Source organism: Zophobas morio, unplaced genomic scaffold, assembly GCF_036711695.1.
Source record: "Zophobas morio isolate AGI-343-1 ecotype UQ-CSIRO unplaced genomic scaffold, CSIRO_AGI_Zmor_V1 ptg000040l, whole genome shotgun sequence".
NCBI lineage: Eukaryota > Metazoa > Arthropoda > Insecta > Coleoptera > Tenebrionidae > Zophobas > Zophobas morio.
The window spans coordinates 4,417,573-4,438,871 of NW_026972145.1; the positions used below are offsets into that span (position 1 = coordinate 4,417,573).

Consider the following 21,299-nt stretch of genomic DNA (forward strand, 5'->3'; position numbering starts at 1 on the left):
GAAGGGAATGGAAATTTGGTTACCAAAAGGTTTTGAAACTTTGATATTTAACCTAACATTTTCACGTGAAAAATGATATTTCGATTTTTTGAAAAATACAATTTCGGTAGATTAGACGGTGCTAGGGCGTGAATGTGCGCGTTTCAGCTAAAACACAGTAAATTTACAGTACATGTCATCACTTTCCGTCTTAAATAATTACAAAAATGATTATTTGTTCACATTTTAAACGTTAAGTTGATTGAGGTAGTGTCAAATACAGCGTTGCCACGCCGTTTCGCTTGCTATCGGTAGATTCCTTCGATGGTTTTCGGTAAATTTCGGCGTTTTTTCGGTAGATCGGTTTTTTGTGATAGAAAAAGTATTACACATAAATAATACGATTTTTTGTCATATATCAAGAAGATAGAAATATTTTGTTATTAAAAAGAAACAAATAAAAAAAAATTGGTCTAAAGAGTTTAGACAGTACTTCCCTCGCTGTCGGAAATTTGACGACTGCATGGCTATTGTGTTTTTTTCTCATTACATTTTTGTAGCGGGAATTTAAAAAAAATTGCGATGACGTCATCAACATTTTTGCAAGGACACGTATATCAGTTGGGATAGATGTAGTGTAATACTAAGAATAAAATTATTGTATTCCCAAATTTTCGGGAAAATGAATTGGGTCGTTTTGAATATTGATTTTTTATAATCAATAAAATAACGAAACAATTTACTCGCGTATACGGCAACTGAAAATCGTGTATGTATAAACATTCTTAATTTAAGATGACAGGCGTAACAGCATACGTGAGAGTCAAACAGAGAAACTGTAAACAAAACGACCATCGGTTTTATTGCTTCGACTTCCGCTTATTATATAAAACATTGGGTTTTATTTTAATTCTTGACGGTGAAATTCACAATTGGTTGATTATAAACATGTCGATTTCACATTCGCGGAACCAAGTGAGCGCATAAAACAAATGCAGGTCTGTACTGTTAAAGTCGATGTAAATAAGCGTGCTACCCTTATGTTTCAACCGAGTTTTTCCTTTAACAAATTTTGTGCCTACCAAATTGGGTTGGTTGGGGTGTAATACTAATAATAAGTGTTGCCTTTAATTTAATCAATAAAATAAATTGACTTCATTAATTTTTTTGAACCACCTCTTAAGAAAATCTAAAAAATATGAATGGAATGATAAATCACAAGTACAAACTCATCATATTTTTTGCATTTTAGATAGGATTTATTCAGCAAAATTTAAGGGTGACGTCATCAATTTTTTTAGGAGGGATGAACAAATACATTTTGAACAAAAGTTTACCATGCTTATAATAACTTTAAAATATTCCCAAGATTTCAAAGCATTCGGTTTTCTAATTCCTGATTAATTCGATAAAATAAATTCACGCCTTCATTAATTTTTTTGAGTCACCCTGAATATGCAAATCCAAAAATATGATTGGAATGATAAATCACAAGTACAGACTCATCATATTTTGTACATTTTAGATACGATTTATTCGACAAACTTTTGAGCTGACGTCATCAGTTTTTTGTAGAAGATAACCAAATATATTTTGACTAAAAATTTATTATGCTCTTTATAACCTTAAAACATCTGCAAGATTTCAAAACATTCGGTTTTGTAGTTCCTGATTAAATCAATAAAATAAATTTACGCATTCATTAATTTTTTTGAGTCACCCTGTATATGCAAATCGAAAAAATTTGAATGGAATGATAAATCACAAGAAGAGACTCACCATATTTTGTACATTTTAGATAGGATTTTTTCAGCAAAATTTTGTGGTGACATCATAAATTTTTTAGGGGGGACGACCAAATACGTTTTGATCAAAAATTTACCATGCTTATGATAATTTTAAAATATCTTCAAGATTTCGAAGCATTCGGTTTTGTAGTTCCTGAGTAAATCAGTAAAATAAATTTACGCTTTCATTTATTTTCTTGAATCACCCTGTATATGCAAATCCAAAAAATATGAATGGAGTGATAGACCACAAGTACAGACTGATCATATTTTGTACATTTTAGATATGATTTATTCGGCAAATTTTCGAGCTGACGTCATCAAGTTTTTGGAGGGGATAAGCAAATATATTTTGACTAAACATTTGTTATGCTCTTTATAACCTTAAAACATGTGCAAGATGTCAGAGCATTCCGTTTTGTAGTTCCTGATTAAATCAATAAAATATATTTACGCATTCATTAATTTTTTTGAGTCACCCTGTATATGCAAATCCAAAAAATATGAATGGAGTGATAGATCACAAGTACAGACTCATCATATTTTGTACATTTTAGATATGATTTATTCCACAAACTTTTGAGCTGACGTCATCAAGTTTTTGGAGGGGGTAAGCAAATATTTTTTGACCAAAGATTTATGATGCTCTTTATAGCCTTAAAACATCTGCAACATTTCAAAGCATTCTGGTTAGCAGATTAAAAATTAAATTTCAAAATGTTGTTTTATAATTTTGATTTTTTTTCCAAAAATCTGGACGTTTCGGGTGAAAAGTCGATTCAGAGTTGTAAACTACATGTGTAGGACTATGCTATTTTATACAATTGAAAACCCATTTACTATGTACAATTTTGAAGTGACGTCATCGCATTAGTGGTGGGGATGATTAGACAAATTTTGGTTAGCGTTTTACCATCTACATGATATTCTTAATATAAGTACAAAATTTCACAACAATCGGTCGAGTACTTTCGGAGATTATCTGTCTAATAAAAATCCGGGACAACAGACGGACAGACGGACGGACAGACAGACGGAAATGGGAGACCTATGTCTTCGTCTTCTAGGGGTCATGAAAGATCGAGAAAACCTAAAAGTGGAGAGTCGGCCGACGGACTCGATTACAATACTTCCTTTGCTTACGCTCGGGAAGTAAAAATCAGTCGAGAACGCCAACAATCAGCTTATGGTAGAGCAGGCCATAAGGGTTTTACCTGGAAAGTCGCTTCCGTAAATTTTAGTGGCGCTCCTATCGGCAAAGTACTGAACTAATGGCTCAAAATCTGTCGAATTGATACCCATTTTTTTCAATAATTGTTAGTTTTTGTTAAAAACTCTGCTAACCAATAGATCATTAATTTTCCTCTGATATTCCTGTTAAAATTATTCGACGTATTTTGCATTAATTTGCGGTATATTTTGATTTTGATAAACACATTATTATTTAAACAAATTGTACCACTAACAAACATTTAATGACTCTGCGCCCTGTAAAAAGTGATGTTTTATCCATGTGCGAATTTTGAAGCGATTCTATGATGGTTATGACTAAAAAAACTTGAAAAGAAAACATACAATGGAGCTTTTTTTAAGATATTTCTCAGCCATATTTTTTAAATTGATTGAACTGGTGTCTGCGCTCTAGAATATGAAAAAAGCTCCAGTTTGATGTATGATACATCTATATTAATATCATTTTCTCATATAAAAAACAAAAAAAAAATTATACCTCGTCGCATTATATTTATTTAATGTGGAAAATAAAACATTTAGTTTCTTTCTTAATTTTAATGAAAAAATTGTCATAAAATATATCAAATTCCTTGAAACACAAAACCGTATTCACATGTATATAATCTACTTAATACTACTCGACCAAACTTAAAATAAATTAAATCCTATTTATGTAAATTTTCTTGGTGTTTATAAAGAAATGTTACAATTTTCGTTCGCATCGGATTTTCATCATTTATTTGCGTCCGTTTCTTCTAAATGGTATTTATTCATATGTTTCGTTAAATAGTCCTTGAGTTTCGCCTTATGCGGACAATATTCGCACTCGTACCACTTGATTTTTTCTTTGTTCAAATGTTTACAGATTACATGACGTTTTATTATATAATAATGTTTAGCCTTAAATGGACACTCATTACACTGATGCCATTTGATGTCTTCTTCATTCGTGTGTATGTTGATTATGTGCTTTCTTAAATAACCTTTTCCTCTAGTTTTGAACGAACATTTTTCACACTTGTACCATTTAACATATTTGCCAGCTGAATAGATCTTATTTTTGTGGTAGTGATTTATATGAATCTTTAAATAACAACTACGTTTCGTTTTATATGGACAATATGCGCACTTATATGGTTTGATGTCAAAATGAACGGTTACATGCTTTATTAAATTGTGCTTTACTTTCGTTTTATACGAACACTTGCTACATTCATACCACTGTGCTTCTTCTGAATGCTTAACATTTCTGTGTTTCTTTAAATTTTCAATAAATTTAGTTTTGAACGGACATTTGTCACATTGGTGCCATTTAGTTTTGTCACCCAAATGTTGAAACATTACATGTCTTTCTAAATAATATTTCGATTTAGTTTTGAATGGGCAATATTTACATTCGTGCAGCTTATTTTTGTTGAGCAGACATTCATTACATTCTTTTGATAAAGTTACCGTTTTAAATGAACACTTTTTACACTTCCACCATTCGGAATTTTGTTGCTTTAAATGCACCACGTTCTCGTGGTGTATTAAAGATCTTTTGTCCTTTGTTTTAAATTGGCACTGTTTGCATTCGTACCACGTAATGTGTTTTAAAATTACGTGACTCTGTAAACTATATTTACGTCTAGTTTTGTATGGACAGTCATTGCATTGATACCATTTACCTTCTTCTTCTTTCAAATGTGAATACTTTAGGTGTATACTTAACTCACTTTTTATTACGGTTTTGTACGGACATTTTTCACATTTGTGCCATTCAACATCTCGTTCATCGTGGTGCTTTCGTATTATGTGATTGCTTAGATTTCCTTTCCATTTGGTTTTAAATGGACATTTTTCACATTTGTGCCATTCAACATCTCGTTCATCTGAGTGCTTTCGTTTTATGTGATTTCTTAAAGTTAGACTCCATTTGGTTTTAAATGGACACTTATCACACTCATATTGTTTGTTTAAATCATGTTTTGCCATATGACATTTTAAAACAGATTGATATTTACCTTTGTAGGGACATAGCGCACAGTAATACCAACGTATTCCGTCAATTTGCTTGAAATTGAAACTACATGAAGTATTTTCTTGTGACGAACTCACACTTGTTAGATTTTCTTTTTTTCCGGTGCATTCTGCATGTTCGCCCCATTTTAACAACAGATTTGTTTCAAAATCGCACTTTTCGCAAACGTACGTCTGCACACTGAAGTCCTGCAGTGATAAATCGTCCCCAGATTCGCTTTTAACACTGTGATTTTTATTAATGTGTTGTTTGAACAGAATCGTTAGTTCCGTTTTAAAATCGCAATCTTTACAATGATACTCTTCGATTTTGGCGTTTTCGCACGTATATTTTTCCTGTGATGAACGGTGTCGTCGCACGTGGTTCACCATAAAGAAAACCAATGTTGTAAAATAGGGACACCGTTTGCAGTTGTGGATGTTTATCCATGAAGATCTTCCCCAGGCTCCAAGTGATTCGGAATACTCCAAAGTTGACATTTTGGTTGCCTGAAACGTTTTATTAGTGTTACACTGGGGAAGCGAATGCAAATTTGGTCACCAAAATATCCGTCCACGACTCTTACAAAAAGGTTATGAAACTTTGATTATTAACCTAACATTTTCACGGTAAAAATGACTTGAAAAATACAATTTGCGCAGATTAGACGGTGCTAGGGCGTGATTGATCGCATTTCAGCTAAAACACGGTAAATTTACAGTACACGTGATCATTTTCCGGCTTAAATAATTACAAAACGTTTTAGAGGTTAGGTTGATTGAGATACTGTCAAATAGAAAATATCCCTAGTTAGTAACTTCAATTGGTATCTATTGGCTACACTTGTTAAATGAGTAAAGCATGAAACCATATAGACTAATATAAATGCGACATACAGGCTGATTTTGCAAAACCTACCTTATTTACATTGGAGTCCTCAACCGCCAAAAACAAGCGCCAAATTTAAATAGTCGATGCCAATAAAAAAACTTGATTCACTACAACTTGTCGCCTGAGAACTTGTTTGATCAACAGACCAGAGCGCGTTCAGGCCAATGTCGACTCTAAGCGTTCAGAAGCGATTTGGTTGGTTTGGACTACAATTTCTGCGGGAAATAGTTGTTTGGTCGGTTTTTATAACGACTAAAATGTGAATGTTTTTGGTACATATTTAGATGATTTTACATATTTTGTTTAACTAAGAATTAATTCTTTATTTGTGTTTTATACTAGCAAAACGTCTTAAACTAAGAAAATTGTTGAAATCGTAATAACCCAATGGATTTTTTTCGGGAAAATGTTTTGGAAACACTGTGTTCTATTTTGTATGAATTTTTAAATGTTTTTAGTGACAATTTTTGTGGTTGTTTTCAATACACTGTATGATATTAACAGTGAGAAAAAAAATGAAAAATTAAAATAATCGAAAATTTGAAAAATCGAGAAATCTAATAATCGAAAAATCGAAACCTTAAGAAATCGAAATATCGAAGAACTGAAAATCGAAAAATGAAACATCAGAAAATCGAAAAAATGTAAAATTCAAAAATCTAAAATTTAAAAATCGAATAACGAAAAATTGAGAAATCGAAACTCCCAAATTTAAAAAGTCGGATAACTGAAAAATCGAAACATCGAAAAACTGGAAAATCGAAAAACCGAGAAATCGAAAAATCAAAAGATCAAGAAATCTTGGAGTCGAAAAGTCGAAGAATTGAGAAACCGAAATAGGCCAAAATCGAAAAATCGAAAAGTTAAAAATTGAACAATTTATAAATTGACAATCAAAATATCGGAAAATGCAAATCTCGATAAATCGAGAAATCAAAAAACTTAAAATTCGAAAAATTGAAAAATTGAGAGATGGAATGATCAAAAGAACGAGAAATCGAAAAGTGATGAAGTCGAAAAATTGAAAAATAGAGAAATCGACAAACAAAAAGTTGAAAGTTGAAAAATTGGAAAAGCGGATAAATAAAAAAAACGAAAAAATGGAAAACTGGAAAAAATAAGAAACCGAAATAGGCCAAAATAAAAAATTGAAAAACTGATAAATCGAAAACCTGAACAATCAAATCTCGATAAATCGGGAATGAAAAATTAACAAATTGAAAAATTGAAAAACAGAACATCTAAAACCAGGAAGTCGAAAAATCGAGAGACTAAGAAATATTGAAAAAGTAAAATATCAAAAGATTGAACAATCTAAAATTTAAAAATCAAAAAATTGAAAAATCGAAAAAGTAAAACACATCGGAAAATCCAGAAGTCAAAAATAGAAAAACCGAAGAATTGAGATATTGAAAAATCCTAAAACTGAAATATCTAAAAACTGAAAAATCGAAAAATCAAAAAAGTGAAGTCGAAAAATAGAAACTTTAAAAAATCAAAAAATTGAAAAATCAAAAACCTGAAAAATCAAAAAATTAAAGAATTAAAGAACAGAAAAATCGAAACACTCGAATGTCAAGAAATGGGAAAATCAAAACATCGATTAATTGAAAAATCTAAAAATTAAGAGTTTATAAAAGTCAAATTTGAAAAATTAAAAAATCGAAAGTTTGACAGAATGACATGTGAAAAACAGAAAATCTAAAACCGCGAATTCGAAAAATCAAAAGATTAAGAAATCGAAACATTTGAAAAATTCGAAAACTTGAAAAATTGAAATATTGCAGAACTGAAATGAAAAATCGAGAAATCGAAAAATCTAAAACTTTAAAAATTAAAAAATCGAAAAATTGAAAAATCGAAACAGTCAAAAAATCGGCGCATCGAAAAATCCAGGAGTCAAAAATCGAAAAGTCGAAGAATCAAAACAGTGAGAGAAAAAAATGAAAAATTAAAATAATCGAAAATTTGAAAAATCGAAAAATCTAATAATCGAAAAAACGAAACCTTAAAAAATCGTAAAACCGAAAAATTGAAAAATTGAAATATCGAAGAAATGAAAATCGAAAAATGAAACATCAGAAAATCGAAAAAAAGTAAAATTCAAAAATTTAAAATTTAAACACTGAATAACGAAAAATAGAGAAATCGAAACTCTCAAATTTAAAAAACCGGATAACTGAAAAATCGAAACACCGAAAAACTGGAAAATCGAAAAACCGAGAAATCGAAAAATCAAAAGATCGAAAATTCGAACAATTGAGAAACCGAAATAGGCCAAAATCGACAATTCGAATAATTGAAAAATTGAGAGATTGAAAGATCAAAAGAACGAGAAATCGAAAAGCGATGGAATCCAAAAATAGAGAAATCGACAAACAAAAAGCGGAAAAATCAAAAAACGAAAAAATGGAAAACTTGAAAAACTGAGAAACCTAAATAGGCCAAAATAAAAAATTGAAAAATTGATAAATCGAAAACCTGAACAATCAAATCTCGATAAATCGGGAATGAAAAATTAACAAATCGAAAAATTGAAAAGCAGAATATCTAAAACCAGGAAGTCGAAAAATCGAAAGATTAAGAAATACTGAACAATTACAATATCAAAAGATTGAAAAATCAAGAATTTAAAAATCCAAAAATTGCAAATCGAAAGAAGAAAAGTCAAAAATAGAAAACCCGAAGAATTGAAATATTGAAAAATCCTAAAGCTGAAATATCTAAAAACTGAAAAATTGAAAAATCAAAAAAGTGAAGTCGAAAAATAGAAACCTTAAAAAATCGAAAAATTGAAAAATCAAAAAATTATCTAATTGAAGTACAGGAAAATCGAAACACTCGCAGGTCATGAAATGGGAAAATCAATACATCGATTAATTGAATAATTGAGGGTTTATGAAAGTCAAATTTGAAAAATTAAAAAATCGAAAATTTGACAAAATAACAATTGAAAAACATAAAATCCAAAACGGGGAAGTCGAAAAATCAAAAGATTAAGAAATCGAAACCTTTGAAAAATTCGAAAACTTGAAAAATTCAAATATCGAAGAACTGAACTGAAAAATCGACAAATCGAAAAATCTAAAATTTTAAAAATTAAAAAATCTAAAATTTAAAAATCGAAAAAAGGTAGACACATCGAAAAATCCAGAAGTCAAAATCGAAAAGTCGAAGAATCGAAATATTGAAAAACCCCAAAACTGAGATATCGAAAAACTGAAAAATGAAAGAGAAACTGAAAAATCCAAAAACTGAAACATCCAAAAACTGAGAACCTAAAAAGTCGAAAAATTGAGCAATCGAAAAATCCAAAAAGTGAAGTAGAAAAACCGAAACCTTAAAAAAACTAAAAAATGAAAAATCGAAAAATTAAAGAACTGAAGAACCGGAACATCGAAACCTTCGAAAGTCAAGAAACGGGAAAATGAAAAAAGCGAAAAATTGACAGTTTATAAATGTCAAATTTGAAAAATTGAAAAATCGAAAATTTGAAAAAACTTCAATTGAAAAACAAAATCTAAAACCGAGAAGTCGAAAAATCGATAGATTAAGAAATCAAAATATTTGAAAAATTCGAAAACAAAAACGGAAATATCGAAGAACTGAAATGAAAAATCGAGAAATCGAAAAATCGAAAATTTTAAATATTGAAAAATTAAAACACCAAAAAATTGAGAAATCTAAAATTTAAAAATCGAAAAAGTAAAAAGTCGACACATCGAAAAATGCAGAAGTCAGAAATGGAAAAGTCGAAGAACAGAAATATTGAAAAATCCCAAAACTGAAATATCTAAAACTGAGAATCTAAAGAATCGAAAAATTGAGAAATCGAAAAATTAAAAAAGTTAATTTGAAAAATCGAAACCTGAAAAAATAGAAAAATTAAAAACCTAAAAACCTGAAAAATCAATTAATTGAAAAATCGACAAATAAAGGGTTTATAAAAGTCAGAAATTGAAAACTCGAAATATTTAAAAACCGTAAAATTGAATAGAAAGACTGAAAACCGAGAAATTGAAAAATTGAGAAATTGTAAAATCCAAAAATTGAATAATAAATAGGAGTAAACTAAAAAGTCCCCAAACTAAAATTTCGAAAAACTGAGAATTCGAAAGTTGGGACAACAAGAAATTATGGTCGAAACCATTGGTAGATGAAAATTTTCAATCTGTGTTTCGGAGAATGTGCCGTAAAAATTGAGTAAGACACCCAAACTTTTAACATTGCTCTATTTTTGAATTTGACACAATTATTTTTATTAGTTCCAATTCCAAAGAATTGCCGTAATTTATTGATATTTTCTTGCACAAAATGAATTGATTTCATTGTTCAGATCGATAAACTGGTCTTAAATAGCAAACCAGTTTTTCCACAATACTTAATGGAGTTCCACTTATGTACATTGCTTTGGCTAAAGCTTCATGGCATTTTTTCTGTAGGAATAATTTGTAATTTTCGTAAAACTGCAGGTTCTACAAAGGAAAAAATCACACCTTTTCAAACTCATTCATAGTTTCAAAGAATGGAGGAATCTTTGATGAACTTCCGGTATTCAAAGACGTTGAAGAAGTGCTTTCTAAATTGGAATTTGTGTGTATGTCTGAATGCTCCAATTGTTTCAAAGATGAAATTGATGTAGCAGGATTTGAACTTCTGAAAATACTATAATAAACACCATCAAGCGCGCATAACATATAAAGTTTGAGGTTATGTTAGAAATCCGCCAGTGGAAATATTTCCACCTCACATCACTAAGTATAATAGGATTAATAGGTAAGGAGGTAGATAATAAAAAGTTTAGTTTTTTCTCAATTTTAATGGAAAAATTGTCATAAAATACAGCAAATTTCTTTAAACACAAAACCGTTTGCCCACCCATCGAAAATCACCACCAGCCGCCACTGCATGTATTCATATGTTGCGTTACACGGTCCTTGAGTTTCGCTTTATACGGACAATATTCGCACCCGTACCACTCGATTTCTTCTTCATTCAAATGTCTACAGATTACATGACGTTTTAATTGATATGAATGTTTAGCTTTAAATGGACACTCATTACACTGATGCCATTTGATGTCTTCTTCATTCAAGTGTAAGTTGGTTATGTGACTTTTTAAATGATCTTTTCTTCTAGTTTTGAAAGAACATTTTTCACACTTGTGCCATTTAACATCTTTGCCATCTGAATAGGTCTGCTTTTTGTGGAGCCTACTTATATGAATCTTTAAATCATAAGTACGTTTCGCTTTATATGGACAATATTCGCACTTATATGGTTTGATGTCAAAATGAACAAGCACATGCCGTATTAAACTGCTTTTTACTTTGGTTTTATACGAACACTTGGTACATTCATACCATTTTGCTTCTTCTGAATGCTGAACATCTCTGTGTTTCTTTAAATCTGAATTATATTTACTTCTGTATGGACATTTGTCACATTGGTACCATTTAATTTCTTTGTCATACAAATGTTGTGAAATTACGTGTTTTTTTAAATACCACCCTAATTTAGTTTTGAATGGGCAATATTTACATTCGTAGCACTTATTTTTGAGGTCTTCATTGTTCGAGTGAAACGAATTTTCGGTTTTAAATGATTTACGCTTTTCAGCATTTTGTTTCTTTAAATGCACCACTTTCTCGTGGTGGCTTAAAGATCTTTTGTCCCTTGTTTTAAATTCGCACTGTTCGCATTTGTGCCACGTTCCATGTTTTACAATTGCGTGACTCTTTAAACTAGATTTAGCCCTAGTTTTATATGGACACTCATTGCAATGATACCATTTACCTTCATCTTCTTTCAAGTGTGAGTTATTTATGTGCCTAGCTAAATAGTTTTTTATTACGGTTTTGAATGGGCATTTTTCACATTTGTGCCATTCAACATCTCGTTCATCTGAGTGCTTCCGTTTTATGTGATTTCGTAAACTTCCACTCCATTTGGTTTTAAATGGACACTTATCACACTCATATTGTTTGTGTAAATCATGTTTTCTCATATGACAATTTAAATTAGATTTATCTCTGGATTTGTAGGAACATTTCGTACAATAATACCAACGTTTTCCGTCAATTTTCTTGAAGTGGAAAATATTTGTATTCTCTTTCACAAAACTCACACTTGTTAGATTTTCTTTTTTTTTCCATGCATTCTGAAGTATGTTGAAGCCACTTCAACGACAAATTTGTTTCAAAATCGCACTTTTCGCAAACGTAATTTCGTACACTGAAGTCCTGAAGTGATAAATCGTCCATAGATTCGTCTTTAACACCGTGATTTTTATTAATGTGTTGTTTGAACAGAATCGTTAGTTCCGTTTTAAAATCGCAGTCTTTACAATGATACTCTTCGATTTTGGCGTTTTCGCACGTATATTTTTCCTGAGATAAACGGTGTCGTCGCACGTGGTTCACCATTAAGAAAACCGATGTTGTAAAATAGGGACACAGTTTACAGTTGTGGACGTTTTTCCAGGAAGATCTTCCCCAGGCTCCAAGTGATTCAGAATACTCCAAAGTTGACATTTTGGTTGCCTACAACGTCTTATTTGTATTACACTGGGGAAGGGAATGCAAATTTGGTTACCAAAATATCCGTCCACGACTCTTGCAAAGAGGTTATGATTTTTAACCTAACATTATCACGTGACAAATGATTTGAGCAGATTAGACGGTGCTAGGGCGTGATTGTTCACGTTTCAGCTAGAGCACATTAAATTTACAGTACATGTAATCATTTTCCGGCTTAAATAATTACAAAATTTATTATTTGCTTAAATTTTAAAGGTTAGGTTAGGAACTGTCAAATAGAAAATTAAATTGGTAGAAGGGGTACAGGGGCGGGGCTTAAGTTGTGCGACTTGTAGTCGGGCGGGCTAGCAGTGGCGTAACATCGATGTATTGAGAAGAGAGGCTCAGCTTCCGCTGAGTTATGTTTCTTTCAAAAACAATGAAAAATAGAGCAATTTTTACAATAGAATACAGAACCATTTAATAAAATAAATTTATTTGTTTGGTAAAAAATACGCTTACGTAACAATAGGGATTATAGCATGAGTAAATAATTTCACGAACCCCGCATTATAAACCAGTATCATACGCTATTTTATAATCGACTAGTCTTAAATCAACAGTTAAATCTTTAGATAAAAGCGGGGATAAAACCCTGAGAATTAGCAACCCATGACTATAGTTACATGGTTTTTAATTTTCTGGCGCAAATTGTCAATACTATAAAGTCGGATTACAATAAGGCTTAACGTTTTCTGTGTTTAACCTCGAAATAATAATTACAGTTCATATTTTAGCATAATTGTCGTTTATGTAGCCTTGACTGTACACTGTACAGTAATTTATCAGTTGTTATTGCTCACTAAAAGTTACCTTTTTACTTCTTCTACTTAGTTTTTTATTCAACTAATACATCATAATAAAGCATTAACAAACCGTTAAATTCATTTTCTATAATGTCAACGCTAATAAAATAGAAAATTGATATTTTTATTAACACAAATAATATTTTGATATTTCAAAGTCGAAATATTCATCGCCGCTGCCACTGCTCTCACGATATTTGTAAGGCCAAACCAAAACAATGTTCTGCGCACTCCCACCAGCTGTACCCTTTCGTTATGAAAGCTGCTCTATCTATTGGCTACACTTGTTAAATGAGTCCACTAATTTCCCGATAACAACATATTTATTAATAAAACTATTTCTGAAAATGTTAATGGCTAGTTAATATTCTCGTTAATATTCTCGGCGGTTTTGAAAGGTGTTATAAGAATCGTAACTAGCAGACGATCATCTACAATTTGACACCAATTTTGGGTCGATTTAACCAATTTTACCCCCTTTTTTGAAAATTTTTGGAATTTTTGAACTCAATTTGCGTGTTTATTAGACCAGATATCGCGACGGCGATTTGAGAATCGTAACTAGCGGAAGATTATCTACAATTTCACACCAATTTTCGATCGATTAGATAATAAAATAACAAACACTGTGATGCCAATAAGCGTATATGTATGACCTGATGACATCATTGAGGAAACTTGATGGTTCGCATATACGTGTTACGGAATTTTTTTTTTTTTTGAGGCATTATATTTATTTAACGTGGAGAATAAGAAGTTTAGTTTTTTCTCAATTTTAATGAAAAAATTGTCATAAAATACAGCAAATTTCTTTAAACACAAAACCGTAATCGCATGTATACAATACACTTAATACCACTCACTCTACACCAAACTAAATTAAATCATATTTATGTCATTTTTCTTTGTGTTTATAAAGAAATTATATAAATTTGCTTTTGTAAGGACACTGATCGCATTTGTATTATTAGCGTCGGTTTTTTTTAAATGACATGTATTCATATGTTTCATTAAATAGTTCTTGAGTTTCGTCTTATGTGGACAATATTCGCACTCGTACCACTTGATTTCTTCTTCATTCAAATGTCTACAGATTACATGACGTTTTAATTGATATGAATGTTTTGCCTTATATGGACACTCATTACACTGATACCATTTGATGTCTTCTTCATTCAAGTGTAAGTTGGTTATGTGACTTTTTAAACAATATTTTCTTCTAGTTTTGAAAGAACATTTTTCACACTTGTACCATTTAACATCTTTGCCATCTGAATAGGTCTGCTTTTTGTGGAGCGTACTTATATGAATCTTTAAATAACAACGACGTTTGGTTTTATATGGACAGTATTTGCACTTATATGGTTTGATGTCAAAATGAACCTGTACATGCCGTATTAAACTGCGTCTTACTTTCGTTTTATACGTACACTTGGTACATTCATACCACTCTGCTTCTTCTGAATGCTGAACATCTCTGTGTTTTTTTAAACTTGAATTAATTTTAGTTTTGAACGGACATTTGTCACATTCGTGCCATTTAATTTCTTTGTTATCCAAATGTTGCGAAATTACATGTTTTTTTAAATACCACCCTAATTTAGTTTTGAATGGACAATATTTACATTCGTAGCACTTATTTTTGAGGTCTTCATTGTTCAAGTGAAACGAATTTTCGGTTTTAAATGATTTACGCTTTTCAGCATTTTGTTTCTTTAAATGCACCACTTTCTCGTGGTGGCTTAAAGATCTTTTGTCCCTTGTTTTAAATTCGCACTGTTCGCATTCGTACCACGTAATGTGTTTTAAAATTACGTGACTCTGTAAACTATATTTACGTCTAGTTTTGTATGGACAGTCATTGCAATGATACCATTTACCTTCTTCTTCTTTCAAGTGTAAGTTGTGTATGTGTACAGTTAAACGACTTTTTATTACAGTTTTGTAAGGACATTTTTCACATCTGTGCCATTCAACATCTCGTTCCTCTAATAAATGGTTTTGTTTTTTGTGACTGCTTAGATTTCCTTTCCATTTGGTTTTAAATGGACACTCATCACACGCATATTGTTTGTTTAAATCATGTTTTCTCATATGTTGTTTTAAATTACCTTTATGGTTAGATTTGTAGGAACATTTCGTACAATAATACCAACGTTTTCCGTCAATTTTCTTGAAATGGAAAATATTTGTATTCTCTTTCACAGAACTCACACTTGTTAGATTTTCTTTTTTTCCCATGCATTCTGAAGTATGTTCACCCCACTTTAACAACAAATTTGTTTCAAAATCGCACTTTTCGCAAACGTACGTCTGCACACTGAAGTCCTGAAGTGATAAATTGTCCCTAAATTCGCTTTTAACGCTGTGATTTTTATTAATGTGTTGTTTGAACAAAATCGTTAGCTCCGTTCTAAAATCGCAGTCTTTACAATAATACTCTTCAATTTTGGCGTTTTCACACGTATATTTTTCCTGTGATGAACGGTGTCGTCGCACGTGGTTCACCATTAAGAAAACCAATGTTGTAAAATAGGGACACCGTTTGCAGTTGTGGATGTTTATCCATGAAGATCTTCCCCAGGATCCAAGTGATTCGGAATACTCCAAAGTTGACATTTTGGTTGCCTAAAACGCCTTATTAGTATTACACTGGGGAAGCGAATGCAACTTTGGTTACCAAAATATCCGTCCACGACTCTTACAAAAAGGTTATGAAACTATAACCTAACATTCTCAAGCAAAAAATGACTTGAAAAGTATAATTTGAGCAGATTAGACGGTGTTAGGGCGTGATTGTTCACGTTTCAGCTAGAGCACATTAAAATTACAGTACATGTAATCATTTTCCGGCTTAAATAATTACAAAATTTATTATTTGTTTATATTTTAAAGGTTAGGTTAGGAACTGTCAAATAGAAAATCGCAATAGAAAATATCCCTAGTTAGTAATTTAAATTGGTATCTATTGGCTACACTTGTTAAATGAGTCCCCTAATTTCCCGATAACAACATATGTATTAATAAAACTATTTCTGAAAATGTTAATGGCTAGTTAACATTTTCGGCGGTTTTGAGAGGTGTTTTAAGAATCGTAACTAGCGGAACATAATCTATTTCGGAAATTTTGAACTTACTTTGCGTGTTTATTAGACCAGATATCGGGACGGCGATTTCAGAATCGTGACTAGCAGAAGATTATCTACAATTTGACACCAATTTTGGGTCGATTAAACCAATTTTAACCACTTTTTTGGAAAATTTGAGGAAATTTTGAACTCACTTTGCGTGTTTATTAGACCAGATATCGGGACGGCGATTTCTGAATCGTAACTAGCGGAAGATACACCAATTTTCGATCGATTATATAATAAAATAACAAACACTGTGATGCTAATAAGCGTATATGTATGACCTGATGACATTATTGAGGAAACTTGATGGTTCGCATAAACGTGTTACGGAAATATATTTTTTTTGAGGCATTATATTTATTTAACCTGGAGAATAAGAAGTTTAGTTTTTTCTCAATTTTAATGAAAAAATTGTCATAAAATACAGCAAATTTCTTTAAACACAAAACCGTTTGCCCACCCATCAAAAATCACCACCAGCCGCCACTGCATGTATTCATATGTTTCGTTACATAGCCCTTGAGTTTCGCCTTATACGGACAATATTCGCACTTGTACCACTCGATTTCTTCTTCATTCAAATGTCTACAGATTACATGACGTTTTAATTTATATGCATGTTTAGCCTTAAATGGACACTCATTACACTGATGCCATTTGATGCCTTCTTCATTCAAGTGTAAGTTGGTTATGTGCCTTATTAAACGATCTTTTCTTCTAGTTTTGTAAGGACATTTTTCACATTTGTGCCATTCAACATCACGTTCGTCTAAGTGGTTTCGTTTTATGTGACTGCTTAGATTTCCTTTCCATTTGGTTTTAAATGGACACTTATCACACTCATATTGTTTGTTTAAATCATGTTTTGCCATATGATATCTTAACTGAGCTTTATTTCTAACTTTGTAGGAACATTTCGTACAATAATACCAACGTTTTCCGTCAATTTTCTTGAAATGGAAAATATTTGTATTCTCTTTCACAAAACTCACACTTGTTAGATTTTCTTTTTTTTCCATGCATTCTGAAGTATGTTGAAGCCACTTCAACGACAAATTTGTTTCAAAATCGCACTTTTCGCAAACGTAATTTCGTACACTGAAGTCCTGAAGTGATAAATCGTCCATAGATTCGTCTTTAACACCGTGATTTTTATTAATGTGTTGTTTGAACAGAATCGTTAGTTCCGTTTTAAAATCGCAGTCTTTACAATGAAACTTTTCAATATTGGCGTTTTCGCACGTATATTTTTCCTGAGATAAACGGTGTCGTCGCACATGGTTCACCATAAAGAACACCGATGTTGTAAAATAGGGACACAGTTTGCAGTTGTGGACGTTTTTCCATGAAGATCTTCCCCATGTTCGAACAGATTCGGAATACTCCAAAGTTGACATTTTGGTTGCCTAAAACGTCTTATTAGTATTACACTGGGGAAGGGAATGCAATTTTAGTTACCAAAATATCCGTCCACGACTCTTACAAAAAGGTTATGAAACTTTAACCTAACATTCTCAAGCAAAAAATGACTTCAACAGTATAATTTGACCAGATTAGACGGTGTTAGGGCGTGATTGTTCACGTTTCAGCTAAAGCACAATAAATTCACAGTACACGTAATCATTGGTCAAATTTTACAAAGAGCACTTCTCGATTTCGCACAAACTGTTTGCACAGAACTCTTCTACAGGACCCCCTCATTACGTTCCTTGCCTTCAAAAGTTGTGGAAATGCTTCCTTGTGTCAGAAAAAAATATTTAGTGTTCGCCCTATGGTTTGCACCCTATTGGTTGCGCCGCATGTAGGCAACCAACGACACACACACAGTTGAACTCGCACGAATTCCAATAACTAAATGATCCACGGAGCAAGAAGTGCCACGTTTAGGGGCATGTTTGTAATGGGGTGCAGGGCGCGAAGCGCCCTGCCTCCACTAAAAACCCGATATTACACCTACCCATGTTGTTGACTATAAAAAGTTTGGTTATGTTCGAAACGACTTGCCATTGAAGAGTGTGCAAATGGGAAATTTAATAATTTTTTTGTGGCAAAAGTAAGCATTTCCACAACATTTGAAGGTTAGGAACGTGATCAGGGGGTCCTGTAGAAGAGTTCTGTGCAAACAGTTTGTACGAAATCGAGAAGTGCTCTTTGTAAAATTTTACCTAATCATTTTCCGGCTTAAATAATTACAAAATTTATTATTTGTTCACTAGTGATGTGAAAAATCGATTCGATTCTTGAATAATCGATTGTATCTCATACTAAAGAATCGATTTTCTGTAGATATTTTAAACTTCGATTAATATTTAAATCGATTATTTTTTACGAGAATCGGCTAAAAAAATCAATACCCGTTTAGAAAAATCTAGTGACTTTAGCCACATTTGCGTGGTACTGGTTACCGTGCTGTGCATTGAATGTTGTTCTGTGTGTGGTTCTTTGGTTTTGCTGTTGCTATGGTTACCTACATCGTGCCTACATCCCACATTTGTAAAATCATCGTATGTGCATGTGAAATACTGAAATGCCTAGATTGAAGATTTGGCGGAAGTGGTAAAATCCCCCTTTTTTGTAAGTAAAATTATTAATCCGTGTATTAATCTTGCCAGATTTTTTGTTCGTAGAGTTTAGGTAAACCACGATTTTATATTTTTTCAATATTTTAGATATTAGGATGTCGATGCCAACGTCCAAATCTATTAAACGATATTTTACAAAAATCGATGCAATATCCTCAAGATGTAGATTTTGTCTCAAAATAGTTAAAAATCATAGTAATACTACTAATTTGCTCAGCCACATGAAAAGGAAGCATCCTATGATCCCTTTGAATCAGAAATCGATAATGAATGTAGAATCAAAATCAGAGCAAGAGGAGCCATGTAAAAAAAGACAATGTTTCGAGAAGCCCACATCCCCTATTATTCAATCCGAACCTGGGTGCAGTGGTAGCAGGACAATTGAAAGAAGTTGTGATAATATATCGAATTTATCAGAAGCAACAACTTTAAGCATCTTGGATAGCTCATCATTTTCACATATCAAAGGAAAACAGAAAAAAGTTACTGAAGTGTTTGAAGAAGTATCTTCATATACAGGTTTGTTCAATAATTGAGCAATTTATATTACAAAATTTATTTAAATTTTAGAAGGTGGTAGAAATGCCAGTAAGATTACAAATGCCATTTTGTATATGCTGGCTGTAGATAACATGCCACTGAAAACTGTAGAAAATAAAGGGTTTAAGAAGTTTTTACAAACTACACTTCCACTGTACAAACTACCATGCCGAAAAACTTTCACGAATATGATGGATGAACGGTATGAAGTTATTAGCTCTCAAATTAAAGAAGATTTTAAGAATGTTTTAAATTTCACAATAACAACGGATATATGGACTGATTCTTTCAACACTCGAAGTTTTATGGGAATCACCGTACACTTTTTTAACATGGGTGAATTAAAGTCTGTGAATATTGGTGTGATTATGTTAGAAAAAAGTCACACCGGTGAATATATATGTGAAAAATTAAATGATTTATGTGTGCAGTGGAATATTGACAAGGAAAAAGTAACGGCTATTGTAACGGACAATGGAAGCAATGTTGTGAAGGGGGCATACCTTTGTTTTGGAAAAAAAAAACATCTTCCCTGCTTCGCTCATACACTGAACTTAGTAGTTACAAACGCCTTAAAACTTACAACTCATCTAAGTGATATTATCAATAAGGTTAAAGAGATTGTTGCCTTTTTTAAACATAGCACCAAGGCAACTGAGGAATTGAAGTCTCAACAAATCCAAAATGGGGCGCCAAATAATAAAACGTTGAAGCTAATCCAGCAGTGTGAAACTCGTTGGAATTCAACGTACCTAATGTTGCAGAGATTTTTATTGTTGGCAACTTACATAAGTTCAGTGCTATTTAATTACAAAAATCCAACTATGGTTAATCATGATGAAATTGAAATTTTAGAAGAAGTTGTTTTAATTTTAAAGCCATTTCAATTACTTACTACAGAAATTTCAGGTGAAAAATATGTAACAGCAAGCAAAATAATTCCTCTGGCACATTGTTTAAAATTGTCCTTAAATCGTTTGGATGGTTCTACTGAGTTTGGGAAAGAGCTCATCACAAATTTGGGTAATGAAGTACAGAAACGTTTCTATTCTGAGGAATCTTTTATTGAGAGAAATGAAATATTAGCAGTAGCAACTGTTATTGACCCTCGGTTTAAGAAAATACATTTTGAAAGCGCACGATCGTTATCAAATACATTAAATATTATATCAAAAATGTTTCCAACAAAAACAAGGGAGGTAGACTCTGAAGGATTTTTTAAACCAGTTTCTGATAATAGTAATGATATATGGAATATTCATGAAAATTTGGTTGTTAGTAAAGAATCTCGAATTTCAGATGTAAATAGTGGAAATGGTTTGCCAACAGAATTGAAGCAGTACTTAGACCAATCGATTATTGCTCGAAATGATGATCCAATTCAGTATTTTAAGCAGTTAAAGATAGCGTTTCCTGAATTGTATAAAATTGCAACCAAGTATTTGTCAGTTGTTGGTACATCCGTACCATGTGAGAGACTGTTTAGTAGAGCGGGAGAGATCTTAGCAGACAAACGGTCTAGACTAACAGGACCACATTTGTCAAACTTAATATTCCTGAGCAGTATTGAAGATAAGTACTGGTTTGAATAATTTACAATTATATTTTTGTTTTAAGAGATAAATTTAATTTTTATGTTTACGACTGAATATTATTGATTTTGTATTTTATTGTATTAAGTTTATTTTCATTTAAAATGTTCACAAATTTTTTATTTTTTTACTCCAATTAAAGTTTATGACAATGTTGGAACTTTTTTTAACATTTTCC

General features: G+C 31.7%; 7 protein-coding genes across 10 annotated transcripts in view; 2 read left to right on the plus strand and 5 right to left on the minus strand.

The window, feature by feature from the left end:
• Positions 1-249, minus strand: part of LOC135140730 (zinc finger protein 91-like) — a 29,861-nt gene extending 29,612 nt beyond the window's left edge. For 2 of the 3 annotated variants that reach the window (XM_064071391.1, XM_064071393.1), the window contains exons 1-2: positions 203-249; positions 24-147 (exon numbers count right to left, since the gene is read on the minus strand). The gene's annotated coding sequence lies outside the window, so the exon portion shown is untranslated. The other variant, XM_064071392.1, reaches the window with a different exon arrangement.
• The window catches only part of LOC135140744 (RE1-silencing transcription factor-like), a 163,667-nt gene that overhangs the window by 65,242 nt on the left and 77,126 nt on the right, over positions 1-21,299 (plus strand). The window lies entirely within an intron of this gene.
• On the minus strand, positions 3,579-5,775 carry LOC135140621 (zinc finger protein 142-like). The gene is made up of 2 exons (XM_064071252.1): positions 5,560-5,775; positions 3,579-5,507 (listed from the first exon to the last, which is right to left on the minus strand). The coding sequence occupies exon 2, from the start codon at positions 5,496-5,498 to the stop codon at positions 3,732-3,734; it is 1,767 nt and encodes a 588-aa protein (XP_063927322.1). The 5' UTR covers positions 5,499-5,507; positions 5,560-5,775; the 3' UTR covers positions 3,579-3,731.
• Positions 10,740-12,692, minus strand: LOC135140436 (zinc finger Y-chromosomal protein 1-like). The gene is made up of 2 exons (XM_064070974.1): positions 12,484-12,692; positions 10,740-12,431 (listed from the first exon to the last, which is right to left on the minus strand). The coding sequence occupies exon 2, from the start codon at positions 11,894-11,896 to the stop codon at positions 10,778-10,780; it is 1,119 nt and encodes a 372-aa protein (XP_063927044.1). The 5' UTR covers positions 11,897-12,431; positions 12,484-12,692; the 3' UTR covers positions 10,740-10,777.
• Positions 14,074-16,184, minus strand: LOC135140615 (zinc finger protein 711-like). Its single transcript, XM_064071242.1, has 2 exons — positions 15,954-16,184; positions 14,074-15,901 (listed from the first exon to the last, which is right to left on the minus strand). The coding sequence occupies exon 2, from the start codon at positions 15,890-15,892 to the stop codon at positions 14,153-14,155; it is 1,740 nt and encodes a 579-aa protein (XP_063927312.1). The 5' UTR covers positions 15,893-15,901; positions 15,954-16,184; the 3' UTR covers positions 14,074-14,152.
• LOC135140431 (zinc finger protein 711-like) lies at positions 16,789-18,502 on the minus strand. Its single transcript, XM_064070971.1, has 2 exons — positions 17,866-18,502; positions 16,789-17,813 (listed from the first exon to the last, which is right to left on the minus strand). Exon 2 carries the CDS (start codon positions 17,802-17,804, stop codon positions 16,878-16,880), a length of 927 nt encoding a protein of 308 aa, XP_063927041.1. The 5' UTR covers positions 17,805-17,813; positions 17,866-18,502; the 3' UTR covers positions 16,789-16,877.
• Positions 18,627-21,271, plus strand: LOC135140677 (E3 SUMO-protein ligase ZBED1-like). The gene is made up of 3 exons (XM_064071319.1): positions 18,627-18,981; positions 19,077-19,508; positions 19,560-21,271. Exons 2-3 carry the CDS (start codon positions 19,085-19,087, stop codon positions 21,119-21,121), a joined length of 1,986 nt encoding a protein of 661 aa, XP_063927389.1. The 5' UTR covers positions 18,627-18,981; positions 19,077-19,084; the 3' UTR covers positions 21,122-21,271.

What these genes read in the sequence shown, in the direction of transcription:
- LOC135140677 (XM_064071319.1), top strand. Translation starts at nt 19,085, where the DNA reads ATGTCGATGCCAACGTCCAAATCTATTAAACGATATTTTACAAAAATC. An exon ending in AGAAGTATCTTCATATACAG is followed by an intron (nt 19,509 to 19,559) that starts GTTTGTTCAATA and finishes TTTAAATTTTAG; the next exon opens with AAGGTGGTAGAAATGCCAGT.
- LOC135140436 (XM_064070974.1), bottom strand. Translation starts at nt 11,896, where the DNA reads ATGAGAAAACATGATTTACACAAACAATATGAGTGTGATAAGTGTCCA.
- LOC135140615 (XM_064071242.1), bottom strand. Translation starts at nt 15,892, where the DNA reads ATGTCAACTTTGGAGTATTCCGAATCACTTGGATCCTGGGGAAGATCT.
- LOC135140431 (XM_064070971.1), bottom strand. Translation starts at nt 17,804, where the DNA reads ATGTCAACTTTGGAGTATTCCGAATCTGTTCGAACATGGGGAAGATCT.
- LOC135140621 (XM_064071252.1), bottom strand. Translation starts at nt 5,498, where the DNA reads ATGTCAACTTTGGAGTATTCCGAATCACTTGGAGCCTGGGGAAGATCT.